General features: G+C 37.4%; 1 protein-coding gene across 7 annotated transcripts in view; it reads left to right on the top strand.

Annotated features, from left to right (window-relative positions):
* CBLB (Cbl proto-oncogene B) overlaps positions 1-23,704 on the top strand; it is a 227,703-nt gene that overhangs the window by 160,492 nt on the left and 43,507 nt on the right. For all 7 annotated transcript variants that reach the window (XM_070368790.1, XM_005892379.3, XM_070368785.1 and 4 more), the window contains 3 exons: positions 8,492-8,677; positions 10,433-10,798; positions 20,459-20,553. In XM_070368790.1, the coding sequence (XP_070224891.1) occupies positions 8,492-8,677; positions 10,433-10,798; positions 20,459-20,553 (647 nt within the window). The remainder of the gene's footprint in view (positions 1-8,491; positions 8,678-10,432; positions 10,799-20,458; positions 20,554-23,704) is intronic.

Here is a 23,704-nt window from a genome sequence, read left to right as displayed (position 1 = left end):
TGTTATGTTTACAAATGACTATGAGTAAAGAATAACCAAGGGAATAGTTAGAATGGAAATAGAATGTTTTATTTTAATTTTATTTTATTAGGATATTTTACTTAGAATATTATATTTTCTATGATAAGTTTTATCAGTGTCCATTAATTTTCATGTATTTAGACAAATATCCTTTTATCATCCTTATAATACTTGTATCTACCTTGTTCAGACATGAAAATTCATTAAGTAAAAATCTTCTTAGAAATACTATAAATTTGACTTTGATTATCGCTGAGATTTCAGAACTCTCATCTTATTAGTGATTGGAGAGATTTTCTCTTATCCTGTTTTTAATAATAGCCTGGCAGGGTTTGAAGTTTCTTACCAGATGTTTTGCTATTTCCATAATAATGGATCTTATTAATAAGGCTTTTACAGAATCTCTCTTTAAAAGGTGTGGATAAAATGAAGAGTGACTAAAATACAATGAGTCCTCGATTATTTCTGGTAATTGCTGAGCATGCTGAGATGAGCTTTTAACTACTTTACTTCTTGAGCCTTTTCTCTCAGGATTTTCTGTTAAAATTGCAAATTCATATTTCTCTATTTTTTGTGATAGTTATTCGTGTCCTATTCTAAGTGCTAAAGAATTCTGTAAATTTTGTCAGAAAAATAAAGAACATTTTATCATTTTATGAAGCAAAGGGTTTGGAGAAATTGGTGAACATGTAGACACATAAAAGAACCAAATGTGGTCTTTAAATTTCTAGAACACCAAGACTCCAGTTTCTTAAAGGCAGCTCATCAACAACCAGTATTAAAGAACTTAAGAGAAATTGTTAGTTAGACAAATAGGCTGGTGTGATGATAATATCCCAAAGAAAGGGATAGCCTGGTGTGCTGCAGTCCATGGAGTCGCAAGACTCAGACACGACTGAGTGACTGAACTGAACTGATGATAATACAGGCAGGAATCAAGGCGCCCAGCTTTTATATTTTAAAAGGAGTGGAAATGGGACGAGGGGTGGAAAGAGCATATATTCTGAAGTTCTGAAAACAAGGGTTGTTTTTGTTCAGTCATTCAGCTGTGTCTGACCCTTTGTAACCACATGGACTGCAGCACGCTGGGCTTCCCTGTCCTTCACCACCTCTTGGAGCTTGCTCAAGCTCGTGTCCATTGAGTCGGTGATGCCATCCAACCACTTTGTCCTCTGTTGTCCTCTTCTCCTCCTGCCTTCAATCTTTTACAGCATCAGGGTCTTTCTAATGAGTTGACTCTTTATCAGGTGAAGTTGCTCAGTCGTGTCTGACTCTTTGCAACCCCATGGACACCAGGCTCCTCCATCCGTGGGATTTTCTAGGCAACAGTACTGGAGTGGGTTGCCATTTCCTTCTCCAGGGATTCTTCCCTACCCAGGATTGAACCCAGGTCCCCCTCATTGTAGACAGACGCTTTACTGTCTGAGCCACCAATGAATTGGAGCTTCAGCATCAGTCCTTCCAATGAATATTCAGGACTGATCTCCTTTAGGATTGACTGGTTTGATTTCCTTGCAATCCAAGGGACTCCAGAGTCTTCTCCCACACCACAGTTCAAAAGCATCAATTCTTCGGTGCTCAGCCTTCTTTATGGTCCAGCTCTCACCATCCATACACTACTACTCGAAAAACCATAGCTTTGACTATACAGACCTTTGTCAACAAAGTAATGTCTCTGCTTTTTAATATGCTTTCTAGGTTTGTCATAGCTTTTCTTCCAAGGAGCAAGCGTCTTTTAATTTCATGGCTGTAGTCACCATCTGCAATGGTTTTGGAACCCCCAAAAATAAAGTTTCTCACTGTTTCCATTGTTTCCCCATCTACTTGCCATGAAGTGGTGGGACTGGATGCCATGATCCTCATTTTTTGACTGTTGAGTTTTAAGCCAGCTTTTTCACTCTCCTCTTTCAACTTCATCAGGAGGCTCTTCAGTTACTCTTCGCTTTCTGCCATAAGGATGGCCATCTTCATATCTGAGTTTATTGATATTTCTCCCTGCAATCTTGATCTAGCTTGTGTTTCATCCAGCCTGGCATTTCACGTGATATACTCTACATGTTAAGTTAGATAAGCCGGGTGATGATATACAGCCTTGGTGTACTCCTTTTGCAATTTGGAACCAGTCCATTGTTCCATGTCTGGTTCTAACTGTTGCTTCTTGACCTGCATACAGGTTTTTCGGGAGGCAGGTAAGATAGTCTGGGATTCCCATCTCTTGAAGAATTTACCAGGTGTTGTGATCCACACAGTCAAAGGCTTTGGCATAGTCAGTAAAGCTGAAGGAGATGTTTTTCTGGAATTCTCTTGTTTTTTCTATGATCCAACAGATGTTGGCAATTTGATCTCTGGTTCCTCTGCCTTTTCTAAATTCAGCCTGAAAATCTGGAAGTTCTCGGTTCACGTACTATTGAAGCCTAGCTTGGAGATTTTTGATCATTACTTTGCTAGTGTGTGAGATGAGTACAATTTTGTGGTAGATTGAACATTCTGTGGCACTGCCTTTCTTTGGGGTTGGAATGAAAACTGTCCTTTTCCAGTCCTGTGACCACTGCAGAGTTTCCCAGATTTGCTGACATATTGAGTGCAGCACTTTAACACCATCATCTTTCAGGATTTGAAATAGCTCCAGAAAAATTTGAGAATAACTGAAATCAATATAAAGGGATGGAATCATTCAAATAAGCTAACCTATAACTTGAAAGGATGATTCCATCCTTCGTAGTTATTACAATTGCCTCTGTATAAATGATTTTCTTTATACTGTGCAATAAATTCTGTGTCCACATCCTAATTTCCACTTCCTACTTTCCTAGTTAATCTTTTCTAGCTTTCCATTTACTTGTTCTAACCTAATACAGTGGACAGAAAGAGAGTAACTAAAAAGGATTTCATGTAAGGCTATGGCAAAAAGGGTATGATCCTTTTAAGAAACCCTTGATTAGTATGGCTTTTTATTATACTAATTAATTTTATTTATTCATTAGAAGATTAAAACCAGAAGTGCAGTAGTAAAGTCTCTTCTTTAAAAATAAAATTTCTACTATTAAAACATTTAAAAGACAAAGTAAGAAAAAATTTTTCACTACTGTTAAAACAGATTAGAGATTCACTATCCTAATATATACAGAGCTCTTTCAAATCACTGAGGGGTAAATAAAAGAATATGATAGATAATGGGCAAAGAATATAGCATGAGTGGGCTTGTGAAGCATTGTGTAAGACTTCTTTTCTTTTTAGACTTTCAAAGAGGAAGGGAAAATATAATTGATTGACCTTTAATGTGACCATCTACTGAAAATGTTCATAAATACTCATAGTTAGCATTTGAATTTTCCCAGCAATAAAAGTTAATACAGAGTTTCCCTATTCTAGTTTCAGAATTGTTCATAGAGACAACAAAAAGGCTTCAGCAAAGAAAAAGGCATTATTATCTAAAGGGTATTAAGACTCTCTACTCTTACATGGGAATTTTACTGTTATTTAGGAGAACTCTGGAAAATGAATAAGTTATGATAAATTTAGGCTACATAATCAATAAAGATAAAAAAATTTCTTTCTTCACTACTGATATACCCTCCATTAAATCCTTATGACTAAACCAACTTACAGATACTATAATGCTTCAAAATAAAGTAGTCTTTCAGGAGGCCAGTATAAAATCTCTTTGAGAATGTAGTATGAACTATTCTTAAGATTTGCTTCAGATTACATTCACAGTACAGTGAAGAGGGTGCTTGTCTGGAGGTGTACAGATGGTCAGGATTACTGCTGCACCATACACCTTGGTTTGGATGTCTGTCTGAGGATCTTCAGTATATTCTTTTAATATCTTAACAATTCACCCAATTCAAATCAAGTGCATCCCATTACTTAAAAATACTAGGAATTTCAGTTCAGTTCAGTTGCACAGTTGTGTCCGACTCTGTGCAACCCCATGAGCCGCAGCACGCCAGGCCTCCCTGTCCATCGCCAACTCCCGGAGTCCACCCAGACCCTTGTTCAGTGAGTCAGTGATGCCATCCAACCATTTGATGCCATCCAACCATTTCATCCTCTGTCGTCCCCTTCTCCTCTTGCCCTCAATCTTTCCCAGCATCAGGGTCTTTTCAAATGAATCAGCTCTTTGCATCAGGTGGCCAAAGTACTGGAGTTTCAGCTTCAACATCAGTCCTTCCAGTGAACACCCAGGACTGATCTCCTTTAGGATGGACTGGTTGGATCTCCTTGCTGTCCAAGGGACTCTCAAGAGTCTTCTCCAACACCACAGTTCAAAAGCATCAATACTTCAGTGCTCAGCTTTCTTTATAGTCCAACTCTCACATCCATACATGACCCCTGGAAAAACCATAGCCTTGACTAGATGGACCTTTGTTGACAAAGTAATGTCTCTGCTTTTTAATATGCTGTCTATGTTGGTCATAACTTTCCTTCCAAGGAGTAAGTGTCTTTTAATTTCATGGCTGCTATCACTATATGCAGTGATTTTGGAGCCCAGGAAAATAAAATCAGCCAATGTTTCCATTGTTTCCCCATCTATTTGCCATGAAGTGATGGGACCAGATGCCATGATCTTCATTTTCTGAATGTTGAGCTTTAAGCCAACTTTTTCACTCTCATCTTTCACTTTCATCAAGAGGCTCTTTAGTTCTTCTTCACTTTCTGCCATAAGGGTGGTGTCATCTGCATATCTAAGGTTATTGATATTTCTCCCAGCAATCTTGATTCCAGCTTGTGCTTCTTCCAGCCCAGCATTTCTCGTGATGTACTCTGCATAGAAGTTAAATAAGCAGAGTGCCAATATGCAGGCTTGACGTACTCCTTTTCCTATTTGGAACCAGTCTGTTGTTCCATGTCCAGTTCTAACTGTTGCTTCCTGACCTGCATCCAGATTTCTCAAGAGGCATGTCAGGTGGTCTGGTATTCCCATCTCTTGAAGAATTTTCCACAGGTTATTGTGATCCACACAGTCAAAGGCTTTACCATAGTCAGTGAAGCAGAAATAGATGTTTTTCTGGAACTCTCTTGCTTTTTCGGTGATCCAGCAGATGTTGGCAATTTGATCTCTGGTTCCTCTGCCTTTTCTAAAACCAGCTTGAACATCTGGAAGTTCACAGTTCACTTATTGCTGAAGCCTGGCTTGGAGAATTTTAAGCATTACTTTACTAGTATTTGAGATGAGTGTAACTGTGTGGTAGTTTGAGCATTCTTTGGCATTGCCTGTCTTTGGGATTGGAATGAAAACTGACATTTTCCCGTCCTGTGGCCACTGCTGAGTTTTCAAATTTGCTGGCATATTGAGTGCAGTGCTTTCACAGCATCATCTTTCAGGATTTGAAATAGCTCAACTGGAATTCCATCACTTCCACTAGCTTTGTTCATAGTGATGATTTCTAAGGCCCACTTGACTTCACATTCCAGGATGTCTGGCTCTAGGTGAGTGTGAGTGACCACACCATCGTGATTATCTGGGTCGTGAAGATCTTTTTTGTACAGTTCTTCTGTGTATTCTTGCCACCTCTTCTTAATATCTTCCGCTTCTGTTAGGGCCATACTATTTCTGTCCTTTATTGAGCCCATCTTTGCATGAAATGTTCCCTTGGTATCTCTGATTTTCTTGAAGAGATGTCTAGTCTTTCCCATTCTATTGTTTTCCTCTATTTCTTTGCATTGATCACTGAGCAATGCTTTCTTATCTCTCCTTGCTGTTCTTTGGAACTCTGCATTGAATGGGTATATCTTTCCTTTTCTCCTTTGCTTTTCGCTTCTCTTCTTTTCACAGCTATTTGTAAGGCCTCTCAGACAGCCGTTTTGCTTTTTTGAATTTCTGTTTCTTGGGTATTTGGTATTGCTTAAATGTTAAATTAGTAATTAAAGCAGAAGTCAAGTTCTGATGGTGACAGTGGGCCGCTGACTCTGTCAGAATTCTCCTTCCTTTTCCAGGTAATTACGGAAGCACGCAGATAGTTGTGGAAGAAAAATGCATGGTGGAACAGAGATAGTCTTTGCAGTGAATGCAACTTGTTGTCACTTGCTAAGTCATGTCCGACTCTTTGTGACCCCATGGACTGCAGCATCCCAGGCTTCCCAGTCCTTCACTATCTCCTGGAGTTTGCTCAGACTCCATTGATGAATTGATGATGCCATTCAACCATCTCATATTCTGTCAGCCCCTTCTCCTGTGAATGGATCTAGCACTGAAAAATTTCTCTAAGTAACCAAAACAATGACATGCTCTGTATTCTGTGTGTGTGTCTGTGTATATGTAAAACTTACATAAGATAGCTTTGTTTCTTGAATCTTTTTTTGTAAAGAATAATAACCAGATCAGTTTTGCTAGTTCTCAAATAATGTAATTTATCCTTAATGGGAATTGGGTAGAATTAGTTATCTGGTGACCTCTCCTGATCTGAGTTGCTACGTACTGTGATGCTGGTAGTTTGACATCAGGATTTTTTTCTGTTGTGTGATCATTTTTGTTGGTTTTACTCCGTCAGGTTCAAATTCATGACCATCTGAGTCCCCATGGCTTTTGGGGTAAAACTGTTGTTTTACTAATAAGAGTGACTAGCTGCATTAAAATCAGGTTATGACTATTTTTTCTCCTTCAATTAAGTAACAGTTGAATGTTTTGCCTTATCACAAGGTAAGAGATATAAAAAAAGAACCATGAAATGAATAAAAAGAAAATGTTCTTAAAATTTACATGTGAAAGTACATCAACATTTATTGACCTATTTTTCAGTTATTTGGCAGAGAGTAGAGAGGCAGAGAATTGATAGTTTAGTGATGTCATGCCGATATTCAGGTATACCTGAAGTATGGCCTGGAAGCTTCTGCTTAGACGTGCTTTTTTTAAAAAGCAAGTCTCAACTCCTTTGATGTGGGCTTCACATAGTAACTTTGTTGCAAAGAGTAGAGTAAAGGAAAGGGTAGAAAAAGTAATTTTATAGTGTAGAAACCCTGACAGTCAATGCCTTAACCAGGTAGTCAAGGTCAACCTTGATGTGATGTGATTAAAGTGTTAGTTGATCAACATGGCCTTCCTCCCAGAAACCCATAAGGCTAGTCTAGTCATGAGAAAAAAAAATCAGACAAACCTCAATTTTAGTAAATTAAAAAAGAAAACCTTCCATGATGTAACTTAGTGTGGATGTGAACACAAATTTATTATCTCATCTCAGTTAAGGAAATTTCTCGCTGTTGCTAGAGTTGAAATTAAATTGACAGTTGACATTGACTACTCTTGTAAAGGTGAGTAATGTTAGGAGGGAAATGGCTTAAACACAAGCTTCAAATTCTTCATAAATACTCACACTAGGAAACAGATGAATATCAAATCATATTAGATTAATGTTAAGTATCAAGCGTAAGCTAGATCTCCAAATAAATAGGTAGCAACTTAGCCTTGAAAAGAAAACTGCTTGGTATTTCAGAATAGAATATTGTTTAATTAATTAGGATAACTTTTATATCAAATATGGAAATCAGGGTATGTCTGACGCACACATGTACACACACTGTTTTGAAATAGAAAGGGTTACATGAAAGTGAAGTCGCTCAGTCGTATCCAACTCTTTGTGACCCCATGGACTGTAGCCTACCAGGCTCCTCCGTCCATGGAATTTTCCAGGCAAGAATACTGGAGTGGGTTGCCATTTACTTCTCCAGGAGATCTTCCCAACCCAGGGATTGAACCAGGTCTCCTGCATTGTAGGCAGACGCTTTACTGTCTGAGCCACCAGAAAAGTATACGTACATACATAACATACAAATCAGAAGGATTACATACATACATACAAATCAGAGTACTTATTGATGGCTTTTTGCTGCTCTCTTATCTACCAAATAACATGGAAGCCCTGTAATAGTATAGAAATCTATCAGTGTTTTAGAAGTACAGAGTTTCCTAGGTTTAATTGTTTTTCAAGAAGAACATTTAACTTGAGGATTTAATTTCCATGTGAAGACTTAGGGGGAAATATTTGGTCTTAAAGCTGTTTATTTTAAATATACAACTTAAAACTGATTTTATTCATTAAAGTAGATTATACGTTAGATAGTATACATGTTTTATATGGAACAGAAAGATTTGTACTCTAAACCAAACACCTAAGAAAATTCTATAACATAGATAACCAAGAGCAATGTGCATCACTGCATTGTGTGTTTCTGGAGACAGGTTTCTAGAAGGCCTGCTGCATTTGATTGTCTTTAAACTGCACTTCTGCTGCTTTTTTCCTAGGCCCTTTGTGCAATATGTAGGAGAAACTAATCTGTTTATTCTTTACATAATACTGCCCTTGAGGGAACAGTGTATGCTCTTTCCATCTATTAATCAGAGTAAACTAAGTGAGTTTATTTTAACAGATGTTCAATGGCAGATACATTCTCAAAACCAAGTGTGTTAAGAGCTGAAGGGTACACACTTCACCCATCACATAAGCAGCATCGTTCTCTTTTTATATTCTAGTGCACTGACAGGCAGAATTCCCCAGTCACGTCACCTGGATCCTCTCCCCTGGCACAGAGAAGAAAGCCACACCCAGACCCGCTCCAGATCCCACATCTAAGCCTCCCACCAGTGCCTCCCCGCCTGGACCTAATTCAGAAAGGCATAGTTCGGTCTCCCTGTGGCAGCCCAACTGGTTCACCAAAGGTAAATCAATATTACTAGAAACACAGATAATAGTTTTATGTGATGATTATTGATTGCTCAGGTTTTTAAATCTCCATTAATCATATTTCTTATGCTCTCGTTTATGAGCTACTTTGATGGGTCTCTCATTTTGTGTGTAGCAAATCCACTGTCATATTCCTTGTCTTTATTACTGTAAGAGTTGCATAATTATTCAGAGAAAGCACATGTCTGTAACAGCCCTCTGATTTGCTAAAATAAACAGTAGAGTAAGTATAGTTATTCTGTAAAATGGATTTAAAAGGTCATTATAGGTATTAAAATAAATTGCATGTTCTTATTAAATGATATTTTGTATTCATTTTCATAGTGTCTTGACAAGAAAAATGTTACGGAAGTGTATTTGCATAAAGGCTTAAGATGTGATAAATTATCACCCATGTTTCAGGGTGACTCAGAAGAGGGAATTGTATGTACCTTTTCTATATGAAGGGATTAATTACAAAGAATTACAGTATTTGCAAAGTAATTATATTACTCTTTAATATTAAAGACATAATTCTATCTGTACATTTAAGCCCACAGTTTATTTTAGTTCTGTGCAGATTTTTTTTTTCCAAATTTGATAAGGGAATATTTTGCTTTATTAAATATAAGATTTTAAACATTAATCCCATTTGGTGATATGCTCTACAGTGTAAAACTAGTTGGAAACACAGTGTTTTAGTAGTACTGGATTTTTCTACATTACAATTAACATGGTTTTAAGATCATATTAAGACTTTTTAGGATGTTTCTTAGTCGGAATTATGTAAACACAACACATTCCTTTTTTCTGCAATATTTTCTAACAATGAAAGCACAAATCATTTGTCAGATGAACTGTGTAAATGAAAATAAAGCCTGTGAAAGTCACATAGATCAGTTTAGCAGCTTATACCTTTATATTTCCATATAAGAATCAAACTGATTTTTTTCCCAAGGATCAATACAATTCAAATAAGGTCTATAAGTAATGCTGCTCTATTATTTGTGATTTTTCATTTTTCTGGGGTGTGTATGTATGCTCAGTCACGTCCGACTCTTTGCAGCCTCACGAACTATAGCCTACCCAGGATCCTCTGTCTGTGGAAGTTTCCAGGCAGGAATACTGGAGTAGGTTACCATTTCCTTCTCCAGGAGATCTTTCCCAGCCAGGGATCGAACCCGCGTGTCCTGTGTCGGCAGGTGGATTCTTTACCACTAGCGCCACCTAATGACTGATAAAGAACCAGAGCACATCTTGCCCTTGTCAGTTGCTTTGTAATACAGAGGTGAAAACAAAAATAACAAAACCAGCATTTTCTGCCTTTCAGAGATGTTGCAAATCAAGGTGCTCTTGTAAAAAGTAGAACAACAACTTCTTGATGGTTTCTGCTGTCTCTCTTAAATCATAGAAACGTGAAAATAAAATACTTAATGACATTATTTTAATGTCAACTGGTCAGAATCATCATATAATTTTGATATTCTGCTTTTTTCCCTGTAGTCCTTATTATCCTAAATTTTGAGTTTACATATTCATTTTTTACAAAGAAATCTTAATGAGATATATTTGAGTTTTTCATAATTTTTTAAACTTTCATTAATTGGTGATAAAAGAAACTCATTAAAAGAAGGCACAGGAATCTAATAAAGCTCTATTGTGGCTTAGAAAACAAAAGCAATAATATATTAGTCTGGAAGATATTTCAGTGCATGGAACATCTTTTCTTTTTTCCTCTTGTGTTTCTTCAGTCTTCTCCTTGCATGGTGAGAAAACAAGATAAACCACTCCCAGCCCCACCACCGCCCTTAAGAGACCCTCCTCCCCCTCCACCCGAGAGACCTCCCCCAGTCCCCCCTGACAACAGACTGAGTCGTCACTTCCATCACGTGGAAAGTGTGCCTTCCAGAGATCAGCCCATGCCTCTTGAAGCCTGGTGCCCGCGGGATGTGCTGGGGACTAATCAGTCAGTGGGATGTCGTCTCCTTGGGGATGGCTCTCCGAAGCCTGGAATCACGGCAAGTTCCAATGCAAATGGAAGGCATAGTCGGATGGGCTCTGACCCAGTGCTTCTCCGGAAACACAGACGCAATGACTTGCCCTTAGAAGGAGCCAAGGTAAGAAATACATAAAGCAGAAGCTAAACAACCTACTTATAATCTTCTGATAGGAGGTAGTATAAAAGGTTGGACGGTGTTTTTTTGTGTCTAGTGTGACATTTCCATGCAAGTCTTTATTTATCTGCAAGTTATAAGTAATAAGTAGCTTATTAAAACTTGAACCTAAAAGAAGTCAGGAAGAAGTGTCTAAGTAATGATTTAAGTTTCATAGGAAGATACTAGACAATTTGCCAGAGGTTTAGTATACCTTCTCTTATTTCATCTGCAGAATATTTTCCCATTAATAAATTATCATGGGAGAATCAGCACTTTTTTTTTTTAACTTGTCTGAAAAAAAGGGAAAAGTGTGGGAAAGTGTGCTAGTCACTCAGTTGTGTCCAACTCTGCGACACCATAGACTGCAGCCTACCGGGTTTCTCTGTCCATGGAATTCTCCAGGCAAGGGTACTGATGTGGGTTGCCATCCCCTTCTCTAAGGAATCTTCCCAACCTAGGGATTGAACCCAGGTCTTCTGCATTGCAGGCAGACTCTTTACTGTCTGAGCCACCAGGAAATCTCAACTCTTCTAGTTCTATCTAATTTGAGAAAAAGTTGTATTATAGCATATCATCAGTCAGTCATTGGAATTATTGTTGCCTGGGAGAGTATGTATACCTTAGACAGGTAAATTAAACTTCTCACATACATCAAAACACCAAGTTTTTTAGTTCATTGTTACAGAGCAAGCTCTTTCTCTGTAATACTGAAGAGACCTTAAACATATAATGAGTTTTAACATGCTATATATTACCACCGTCAGTTACATGTACAGGAAAGAATTTAAGCACACAGGAAACCAAGAGGCAACAGCAGAAATCATTGAGTTTAGACCCCTCAGTGGGCCCTTGACAGAGCTGTCCTGTCATGTTTCCTGGTATTTGCTTCCATGATATTTTTGACTCTGGGATTAGATTGTCACCATCTTCCTGCAGCTGCAGAAGGCTTTGCCTCTTTTGAAGACTGTAATGTTAAAGTGTTCCTATCTCTTTTGATCTTACATTGTTATTTTAGGGGAGTAGACTGTTCCTTCCAGATAATAGTTTGTAGTGGGTGAGTTAATCAAGAAACAAGTGTGAAAAATGGCTTGTACTAAATTCTTCTGTGTATGTGCACATATGTGTGTGCATGCACATGTGTGAAGGAATACTTTGTATAATATTATTAGTTTCCTAATAATTAAATATTATTACAGTGGCCAGGATAGCAGGAGTCAAACTATCTACTCTGGCACTCAAAACAAAGGGGAAGAGTGGTGGCAGTTTGCAGAAAGTTTTTGTTCGTGCCTCCTGTGGGTACCTTCAGTCTTTCATCTATTATAAATATGAAGATCTTTAAATGTTTTCTCCAAGGTCATGTAAAGGTGATGTAAATGGAAGAGATAGTACTTGTAAAAGCATTTTTATAGTATTCTCTAAAAATGGAGACTTTATCCTCAAAAGTATGTTTCTACAACCTAGAATCTTGGTAAGAATGACTTGTCTTTTTTTCCAGTGATTTTTTTTTTTTTTCCTCCTTTAGTGTCTATTACTTTTCATTCATACATGGTCACACTTGACTTCAGGAGAATGTTCAGACAAGCTCTGACATGAATAGTTATATCTTAGCAACATATTACAACTTATTTCCTGAATGAACTTGAGAAATACTTAAAATATAATAATTATACTATCCAGTTCATTGAAGACCTCTTGTTTCAGGGTTTTTCTTAGATAATATGTTATATAATCTTAACACTAATATAATCTTGCCCTTCTAAGCCCTAGAACATAGGCTATTAATTTCTCTATGAATAGTGGTGGTTTTTTAAATTAGAGTTATAATTGCTTAGGTTATAGGTAGGGAATTTTATTTTATTATATTAACTATAGGTGTAATGAACTATAGGTATAATAACTTTAGGTATAATAGTGATTTCAGCTATAAAGATTCCTTCGCATGTTTTTTCTGTGAACTTTCATGTCCTGGTCTTTGATACATGTTAATATCCCAGAGGACATTGATTAAATTGCAAACTTTCCCTCTTATTGAAAGCTGGATCTATTTAGTTCTATCTAAATAATCCTAATTAAAATTCTTTAGGGTCTAATCTCATATGCTGTGTGTATTTCCATTGCAGTGCTTATAGTCTCAAAGTTAATTACACGTTACAACTAGACTATTGTAACCCAAATTAGACGTCTAAGATTTCTCATTTCAGTCTAGCTGTCTGACTTTTAAGGCAGATTATAAAGAAGGATTTATATATAATGTATTAAATGCCATAAAACAGAGCATGTCTGCCCTTAGTCTCCTTTTTTATTATCTTTTTAAGGAAACATAGTTCCACTTTGGTAGACCACAGAGCATGTAACAACTGACATAAAGTAGAAAAAGCCTAATTCTTCTCATTTCACTGTTGGGAGATGTAACAGTCTGACTTCAGCAGATGGAAGAATGAGTCCATCTAGAATCCTGTAGTTCGTTTCTGCATGACCTTGGATTGGAGTTTGTTTCTCATCTTACGTCTTTGTAGTTCCTCAATCCAGACTGATTTAATTACTTAATATATATTTGTAAATACTTTCTACATGCAAGACTTTCCAAGTGATCAGGATAACCAGTTTCCCAGTGTTCTCTCTCCTTTCAAATTTAACAAAGTGTTTTTGTAGAAGAGTATCCGTCCAACTGCTTTAGGCAGAAGTAAAAATGATAAGGCAAATCTGATAGCTGCATTTTAACAAAAAATCTCATCAACACAGATCAACCATGCTCTGGAATCAGGCCTGAATTTTACTTCCTGCTCTAGAACTTACTGGCTTCGTTGTGTACAAGCAACTTACTACATCCTTGCCCCAGATTCCACTTCCCTTACTTTATGAAATGAACCAATAATAGTACCTCATTTCTAGGGGAAGAGTTATCTATTCCCTCCAGATATCTAAATCTCCATATCCCTTGGTTTTGGAATAAAAACAAACTAGGTAGGGAGTTCATTTTCATTTACAATAATTCTCCTTATTTTTGTTTATAATTTAAAACCAAATCATTATCTCTTTCTCCCCTTCCTCTCTCCTTTTATTCAGCATAGTTCCTAATGAATATTCCAAAGGCACTCTATAACTGGTTGCTGAGTTATTACAGTGCTGAAACTGATGATGGAGGTGAAAGAGTCTGCATGCTGGAGTTGGCAGTGGGCACGAGTCAGGCAGGAAAGGGCTTGGAGGATGAGGACGATCATGGTACACTAACAGTATGAGAGGTTTTTTTTTTTTTAATGTATTGTTCCAGCACTGGCTTTCAGCCAAAAGTTGAATGTTAGTTTTTGTGGGTGTGTTTAAAATAGGAATTTTTACTCTTTTAGACAAGCAGTCATTATACATAGGTAGTCACAGTAAGAGGGAGACAAAGGAGAAGGGAAGAAGGACTGGAGAATGATTTTGATTTAAGAAGACAATAGATGGGGAAACAGTGCAAACAGTGTCAGACTTTATTTTTCTGGGCTCCAAAATCACTGCAGATGGTGACTGCAGCCATGAAATTAAAAGACGCTTACTCCTTGGAAGGAAAGTTATGACCAACCTAGACAGCATATTCAAAAGCAGAGACATTACTTTGCCAACAAAGGTTCGTCTAGTCAAGGCTATGGTTTTTCCTGTGGTCATGTATGGATGTGAGAGTTGGATTGTGAAGAAGGCTGAGCGCTGAAGAATTGATGCTTTTGAACTGTGGTGTTGGAGAAGACTCTTGAGAGTCCATTGGACTGCAAGGAGATCCAACCAGTCCATTCTGAAGGAGATCAGCCCTGGGATTTCTTTGGAAGGAATGATGCTAAAGCTGAAACTCCAATACTTTGGCCACCTCATGCGAAGAGTTGACTCATTGGAAAAGACTCTGATGCTGGAGGGATTGGGGGCAAGAGGAGAAGGGGACGACAGAGGATGAGATGGCTGAATGGCATCACTGACTCAATGGACGTTGAGTCTCAGTGAACTCCAGGAGTTGGTGATGGACAGGGAGGCCTGGTGTGCTGCGATTCATGGGGTCGCAAAGAGTCGGACACGACTGAGCAACTGATCTGATCTGATATATTTATGAAATGCTAAGTTTTACAATGTATCCTCACCCTGCAAAAATTGTAAGCAGTTTTTAAAAACTTTTTAAAAACATATTATCCTGGGAATAAAGGGTATAGGGACTTAGATACTTGGAGGCTGATGTATTATCTTCAAATAACCCATCAGTGTCTCCAAACGTAAGAAAATAATGTTTTTGTGTCAAATAGTAACAACTATCATTTAGACTTGTTTTATTAAAGGAAATGTCTCAAATATCATCCTACCTTTTTAAAGGTAAGAAAACTTAGATGCGTACTAAAAATTTAAAGTTAAGTGTACATACGGAACACCATAAAGGGAATTCATAAAACGGAATATTCTGTAAATGCAGTGAGGACTCGCTCCCCTTTGCCGTGTGTCCTCTGTCGGTGTGCCAGCCCCTGTCATCCATTAGAACTATTTGCACTTTTTATTTGCATCTTCACTAGATAAATGGTGACGGCAGCAAGAATAAATTAAATGCTAATTGCTCTTTTTGCTAACTGTAGAGAGCTCTAAGGGAAAAAAAGCCCTCTAATTCATAGTTAAAATGGAGTGTAAGAATTTTCTGTGACTTTCATTTACTCCCCATTCCCTTCCCCCATCCCACCTAGCATAATCAAGTTAGCAAAGGTACTACTTTCCTTTTAACATGAGACTTGCAAGCTAAGAGTTATCAGGTTGCTTTATTTTATTGGTATGAGATTTCTTTCCTATAGGACTGTTTCTATTCCCTCAAATTCCAGCCCCATTATAAACCTGTTCCTTAATTCATATTATGTTGGCTAGATATTTGTTTATTATTGCTGGTTTGTTTGTTTTAATTATCTGAGGTAAAAATATTTTGCACTAAATGTTTTAAGATATTGGGAACTTGAAATTTATCTGCTTATGTATAGATACTGACACCGTGTCCAACTGTCTTTATTTGTTCCTCTTAAAAGATTAAGAATGCTACTGTTTCTTATGTGATTAAACACTATCTCTGACTTGTCATGTTACTTCAAGTGACATCATTCTAAAATGACCCTGTGCACAAGAATCTGTTGAAGATACTGCTAGATAAATACATGGAATGATTCCTCTTTTTGATATTGTGGCTTTTGCTATTTTGGTAGAGAGGCACATGTTTATAAGAATGACCTTAAACTTATCTGTGAATCTCAAGTGTCATCTTTCAGAAAATATGTCCTCTGTGTACAGTGTTGTAGTTTTAATCTAATGTTGGTGGAGGATAAATTATAGCATGTTTTCCGTTTTGTGCAGGTGTGGGTTTACATGTGTGGGATGGGGAAAAGGAGGTTGTGTTTCAGATTTTGTATGTTAAAAAGGCTTTTTCTTAATTGTGCTAGCAGTGTCAAATAGTGTTTTCCCTACATCTCGACGGCCCCAAATGCTTTCATGTTAATTTTAGGCGATATCTGAGCCATAAGAAAACATTTCGAACTTCAAAGTTATGATGAAAGGCATGTAGGAAAATATTAATTTTAATATTTATTAAAATATTAATAAAATATTAATTTTGCGGCATGTAGAAAAATATTAATCTAGGGTAACCTAGTTCAGTTCAGTTCAGTCGCTCAGTCATGTCCAACTCTTTGCAACCCCATGAATCACAGCACGCCAGGCCTCCCTGTCCATCACCAACTCCCGGAGTTCACTCAGACTCATGTCCATCAAGTCAGTGATGCCATCCAGCCATCTTATCTTCTGTCATCCCCTTCTCCTGCCCACAGTCCCTCCCAGCATCAGAGTCTTTTCCAATGAGTCAACTCTTCGCATGACGTGGCCAAAGTACTGGAGTTTTAGCTTTAGCAGCATTCCTTCCAAAGAAATCCCAGGGCTGATCTCCTTCAGAATGTACTGGTTGGATCTCCTTGCAGTCCAAGGGACTCTCAAGAGTCTTCTCCAACACCAAAGTTCAAAAGCATCAATTCTTCGGTGCTCAGCTTTCTTCACAGTCCAGCTCTCACATCTGATAATAAATTTTGTGATAACTCAGGTTATACTTCTTCCACAAGTATAAATTCCCCTTAATAAGTATTCTTATTCCTTCAACCTCTTTGAGTTAAATGAGTAGGATATTCAAGACACGGAGGAGAATACAAAACAAATCAAGCAGAGTCTAGTGAGGATGAGACAGATATACAGTTACCTAACAGATGAGGCATAGCAGAAGCATCTAGAAAATACAATGTGGGATCTCCAAGGAGGGAAAACATTCTAATTGAGATGCAGAGTAGAAGAAGGACTAAAGAAAGCTTCATGAAAGACAGTCACTGGTTACTGGCATTAAAGATCAGTAGGTAATGTTTGTGTAGACAGGACAGGAAGGAGTAGCATGTGAGTGGGAATATAAGCACAGTGCAGGAAGTGAATGTTGGACAGACTGTAGTGCATACAGAGAGAGAGTACAGGAGGTCAAACTATGGCAGTAAAAAATGAAAGCAATTATGAAGTATCTTATATTCTATACTATGTTATTTTTAATTTGGTAGACAAAACAGTGCTTTTAAAGCTTTTTTGGCACAGGAATGATAGGATCAGAATATTTTTGTTGTTATTCAGTTCCTCAGTTGTGTCTGACTCTGCAACTCCATGGACTGCAATATACCAGGCTTCCCTCTCCTTCATTATCTCTCAGAGTTTGTTCAAATTCATTTCCATTGAGTCAACGATGTTATCTAACCATCTCATCCCCTGTCATCCTCTTTTCCTCCTGTCCTCAGTCTTATCTAGCATCAGGGTCTTTTCCAGTGAGTGGGCTCTTTGTATCAGGTGGCCAAAGTATTGGAGTTTCAGCTTTAGCATCGGTCCTTCCAAGGAATATTCAGGGTTGATTTCCTTTAGGATTGACTGGTTAGATATCCTTGCTGTCCAAGGGACTCTCAAGAGTCTTCCCCAGCACCAGAGTCCAAAAGCATCAATTCTTCAGTGCTCAGCTTGCTTTATACTCCAACTCTCACATCTATACATGACCACTGGAAAAACCATGGCTTTGACTAGATGGACCTTTGTTGTCAAAGTAATGTCTCTGCTTTTTAATATGCTGTCTAGGTTGATCATAACTTTTCTTCCAAGGAGCAAGTGTCTTTTAATTTCATGGCTGCAGTCACCATCTGCAGTGATTTTGGAGCCCAAGGAAATATAGTCTGTCACTGTTTGCATTGTTTCCCCATCTATTTGCCATGAAGTGATGAGACCATATGCCATGATCTTCATTTTTTGAATGTTGAGTTTTAAGCCAACTTTTTCACTTTCCTCTTTCACTTTCATCAAGAGCTTCTTTAGTTCCTCTTCACTTTTTGCCATAAGGGTGGTGTCATCTGCATATCTGAGGTTATTGATATTTCTCCCGGCAATCTTGATTCCAGCTTGTGAGTCAACCAGCACAGCATTTTGCACGATGTACCCTGCATATCAGTTAAATAAGCAGGGTGACAATATACAGCCTTGACGTACTCCTTTCCCAATTTTGAACCAGTGTGTTGTTCATGTTTGGTTCTAAGTGTTGCTTCTTGACCTGCATACAGATTTCTCAGGTGGTCTGATATTCCCATCTCTTCAAGAATTTTCCACAGTTTGTTATGGTCCACAGAGTCAAAGGCTTTAGTGTAGTCAATGAAGCAGAAGTAGATGTTTTTCTGGAATTCTTTTGCTTTTCCATGGTCCAGTGGATGTTGGCAATTTGATCTGTTCCTCTGCCTTTTTCTAAATCTGGCTTGTACATCTGGAAGTTCTCAGTTTGTGTACTGTTGAAGCCTAACTTGAAAAGATTTTGAGCATTACCTTGCTAACATGAGAAATGAATGCAAGTTTGTGGTAGTTTGAACATTCTTTGGCATTGCCTTTCTTTGGGGTTGGAATGAAAACTGACCTTTTCCAGTCTTGAGGCCACTGCCACGTTTTCCAAATTTGCTGCCATATTGAGTGCAACACTTTCACAGCATCATCTTTTAGGATTTGAAACAGCTCAGCTGGAATTCCATCACCTCCACTACTTTGTTCGTAGTGTTACTTCCTAAGGCCCACTTGACTTCACACTCCAGAATGTCTGGCTCTAGGTGAGTGACCACACCATCTTGGTTATCTGGGTCGTGAAGATCTTTTTTGTATTCTTACCACCTCTTCTTAATATCTTCTGTTTCTGTTAGGTCCTTACTGTTTCTGTCCTTTATTGTGCCAGTCTTTGCATGAAATGTTCCCTTGGCGTATTTGTTGGTTAAAGGGATTTTTAATGTTTAAAGTTTTTCACTGATCTGTACAAAAATTAATATCGACTTAGAAATTTCTTGTCGTAGCAAAATCTAAAAAACTCTACCATGTTCTTTCATCCATAGTCATAACCTATGATAAAATTAAAGATTTATTGATATTTTTATCATAGTTCATCTCTAGTGTATTGAATGTAATGAGAAATCAAAAACTAGCACAGGGCGTTTTTTTTTAGTGATAACTTGAATGATATAAAATTTATACTGTGTAGCTTTGAATTGCAAACATTGATATATTTCAAATGGATTCTTTAAACATGTTCCTTTTCTTATGTTGACAAGGATGAATGTGGCTGTTTCACTTCTAAAGCTTCAGCATCATTCTAGAATATTGAGGCAGGGGGAAGGAAATTGGTAGGTTACTCATTGGGTTACCTAGAACTAGTTACATCACATCCTTTTTTGCCACAGATTAGCCTGTACCATTTATATAGGAACTAATACATAGTTTGGGAGAGAGCTAATCATTACTTAAGGGTCTTAAAATATATTTAATCTGTCTCTTCAAGGTTATTCTTTTTTTCCTTTTAAATTGCTTTAATTTCACATTATTGGATTAGTGAAGAGCAGTTGTTCAGTTCCCATAATGTGACTGAGCAACCTGGAAATCAGAATTCCTGAATTCTGAATAATTAAATGCTGGTTGTTGTATCTTATGAGCAAGGTAACATAAGTTTTGGTTTGTGTTGTTCACACACTGAAAACTATGTTTAATGTTGCTTGCTCTTTGAAAGTCAGACCAGGTCTCTAATTGCCCGTAGTGCTGAAGCTTCGACCTTGAAAGAACAAAGGCATTTCTGATTATACTCCTGTGTTATTTTGTCAAGAACTTTAGAAATGTTCTGTTAACCCCAGAGAGATATAATTTATTTGGGAGGAATTGAAACAAGAATTGCACCCAGTGCTACTTTTTTCCCTTATTAAATCCTTACAGAGAGTGCTAACTTTTCAACAAAAACTCATCATGTTTGGGAACTTTTACTACTTACTTATCTAGTTGATCTGTATCTGATTTATAGAAACTATAGCATCTCCCCTCTGTGTGTTTAAGAATTATGCTGTATTTTATTTTTTCACATAACTAGGTATTATTTTGGGTAGCAGCAGATAATCACTATGGTTCTTCTAAGTAAATTATATGATATTTCACTTGTTCGAATAAGCTGAAATGATATATTCTTTTCAAAATTACAGAATGTCTAAGAGCTGCTATTGTTTTAAGGTCCTCCAGAAGTTAAAATTCTAAGCTAACCCTTTGATTTCCTTTCAGGTCTTTTCCAACGGTCACCTGGGAAGTGAAGAATATGATGTTCCTCCCCGGCTTTCTCCTCCCCCTCCAGCTGCCACCCTTCTCCCCAGCATCAAGTAAGTATTTCTGGATTTGGAGACCAATTTTCCATGCACAGAGTTGCTGTCCAGAGTGGTTTTGAGGTTCTCAGTACGAAAAGTACAGGGTGAATAGAAGTGCGTCGATGAAAATGAAGCAGCTGGATTTTTAAAGTAAAGCAACAGAAATCAGATCCTTTCTGATTCTTTGCTGATAACGACAGCATTTTTGAGACTTATCTACACTCTGAGATTACGCAGAAACCAACAGAGAAAAAGCTAAGTCTTCCCTACATCCAGATGGAGGCTCCAGTAGCACAGTGCTCCCCTTCCCACCCCTGTCTCTTCCTCAGAAGTGTCACATTTATGCCAGCTACCCAGTTTGACATTGTGAAATGATGTTTGGTTCCTCCAGTATTCTCATTCCTCAAATCCATTCAGCCACCCATCCCTGTTGATTGTTCTTTTGAGTTTTTCATATTCATCTAATCTTCCCCATTGCACTAGTTTTGGCTTATAACAGGCCAGCAGAAATAGCCTTCTACCTGATCTCAGAATTAACATCAATGGATTTTAAAGCTAGAAAAATTGGTTTAACCAAATGTCTCATTTGAAAAATAGGGACACAAGAAGCAACATCAGATAGTTAAGTGATAGTGTCTACCCAGATAAAACCTGGAGAAAACCAAATCTCCTGATTGCCATTCTCCTCCTCCTTATATTAAACCCAGCTGCTTGTCTCCCATCCAATATATATTATTCACGTAGCTGATTTAATTTAAATTCTGCTTTCCACAAATCACTTTCCTACTCAAAACTCAACATTGTTCTTTCTTTCCTTTTACATTAATTCTGTGCTCTCCTGCTATCAGTAAGATCCACAGAATTCTACTCAACTAAAATATTGTTCAGGAATTCCTAATGCTTGCCCTCTAATCTTGTCTTGATTTTTTTTCTGGTTTTGTGCATCCATACAGTACCCTCCTATGCACCAGATTTTCAGAATCTTTATTCTCAAGATCCATGTCTCAGGCTCCACTTCTTTATGAAAACTGAGACTTCTGTTATAGTGATGATAAAAAGACTGAATCGCATTCCTCTTCTTCCTCAAGTGTATTTTCTACACATTAAATTATGAACTTTACTGTTTCCTGATATTAAAGTGCCTTTCCACATTTAAAAGATTATAAGGTTTTAAGGGCAAAAACTTTTTCTTGTAATCTCTGCTTTTCCCTTAATACCTTACAACAATTGTTATTTAGTGAGTATACTAAGAATGCTTTGTTGCTTAACTCTATCATCTGCCAAGTCCCTCATTTCTAATTGAACATCTTAGAGCATCTTCAGTCCTTCTTCTGCTGGTCACTGAATGCAAAAGAACAATAAGCTAGCCTGCATGTTAATACCATGCCTGCATGTTAAGTCATTAGTTGTGTCTGACTCTTTCCAACTCCATGGACTGTAGCCCTCCAGTTTCCTCTGTCCTTGGGATTCTCTAGGCAAGAATACTAGAGTGAGTTGCCATTTCCTCCTTCAGGGGATCTTCCTGAACCTGGGATCGAACCTGCATCTCCTGTATTGGCAGGCGGTTCTTTACCACTAGCACCAACTGGAAAGTCCATACCAGCTCCCAAGAAATTTACAATCTGCTTTAAAATAAAGTTAATATACATAAAATCACAAGAGAACATCATGCAGTAAATTGAACGAATCTAACTTGTTAGTTTTTGTACATGCTTGGAGAAGAGTGCAGTATAGACTTTGTAAGTCAAGGATGTTTTTAGAGAAGTTGGAAATTTACTGAGTCATAGAGGATGGGCACAGTTGGGAAGGAGTGTCCATGAGGAAAAGCCAAGCGTGTGAAATTGACATCATTTAGGGGACAGTGGGGAACTAAGCTAATTGGACCATCCTCCAGTGGCCAGTTTTCCTGGAGCTGCCAGATATGTAGAAGACATGGAAGTTAGAAGCAAATATACATATTCTGTGTAGTGGGCTCTACATTAGTAATAACATATGATATTATAGCCCCAAATGAACTCTGGATATATGTATACATAATTAAAACATCTAAGCTCAATTACCTCTAATTCAGAGAACGTCAGAAAATGAATTACATGAAATCTGGCTACAATTAGAGATTAAAATTTTGCATTCTGTTTATTAAATTCATATTGGCAAATGGGATAAAAGGCAGAGGTTACAATTTGCTTCATTTATATTTAATATGAAGTGTTTGTTTTTCCTTTAAATAAAGAACAACAAATTCATAGTAAACTACATTTAATTGATATTTTTATAACATTTCATTTTGTATATGTAGGTGGATATATTTTTGTCCCATTTACTCTTGATTTTTTTTCCCTCAGAAACAATGTAGCTGCTTTACTTAACAGAAAAATACTTTAACAGTGCATCCTTAATAGCAAATTAATTTCCTATTTTGCATGCTGCAAATTAACCATAGGTAAAATTACAAGTGTTGGCTTTTAATAGCATGTTTATCTCTCCATTTTATTATTTACTCTGACATATGGGTAGCAATTATTCATTGTAGAAAATATGGAAAATATATAAAGGAAGAAAAAAATTAAACAGATACATAAATACAAGCATATACATACCCCAAATATCAATCAATGGCCAGCGTCTTAATATTTTACTTTTTTTTTTACTTTTTTATATGATTTAGATTATATTGTAGAGATACTTTCATGCTGTCCTTTGTCAGTATTTTAATAAGCATTTTTCTTAATTATTTATGCTACACTGTATTTATTATGAAACCAGGATGGAATTCTGAGGTGAATATTAAAATATTAATAAAATCAGACTTAGTCCCAGAGGTGACTCCAGTATCAAGTATTTGTCTATCTTTCAACAAGGGAACTTCTCTGAGCCTGACTTTCTCCATCTGATAAATGAAGGGATCTGTTTATCTTAAATGGTGTCTCAAATCCTTTGGGTTTCCCTAGTGGCTTGGTGAAAAACCTGCCTGTAGTCCAGGAGGCACAGATTCAATCCCTGGGTCAGGAAGATCCCTTGGAGGAGGAAATGGCAACCCACTCAGTATTCTTGCTTGGATAATCCCATGGACAGAGAAGCCTGGCAGGCTACACAGTCCCTGGGGTTACAAAAGAGTCAGATACAATTTAGCAGCCAAACAAAATTAAATCCTTTAGAACTTCAA

The sequence above is a fragment of the Bos mutus genome, chromosome 1, assembly GCF_027580195.1.
Source record: "Bos mutus isolate GX-2022 chromosome 1, NWIPB_WYAK_1.1, whole genome shotgun sequence".
NCBI classification, from domain to species: Eukaryota; Metazoa; Chordata; class Mammalia; order Artiodactyla; family Bovidae; genus Bos; species Bos mutus.
The sequence above is the reverse complement of the archived record's forward strand: the minus strand, read 5'-3'. Positions and strand labels throughout refer to the sequence as shown.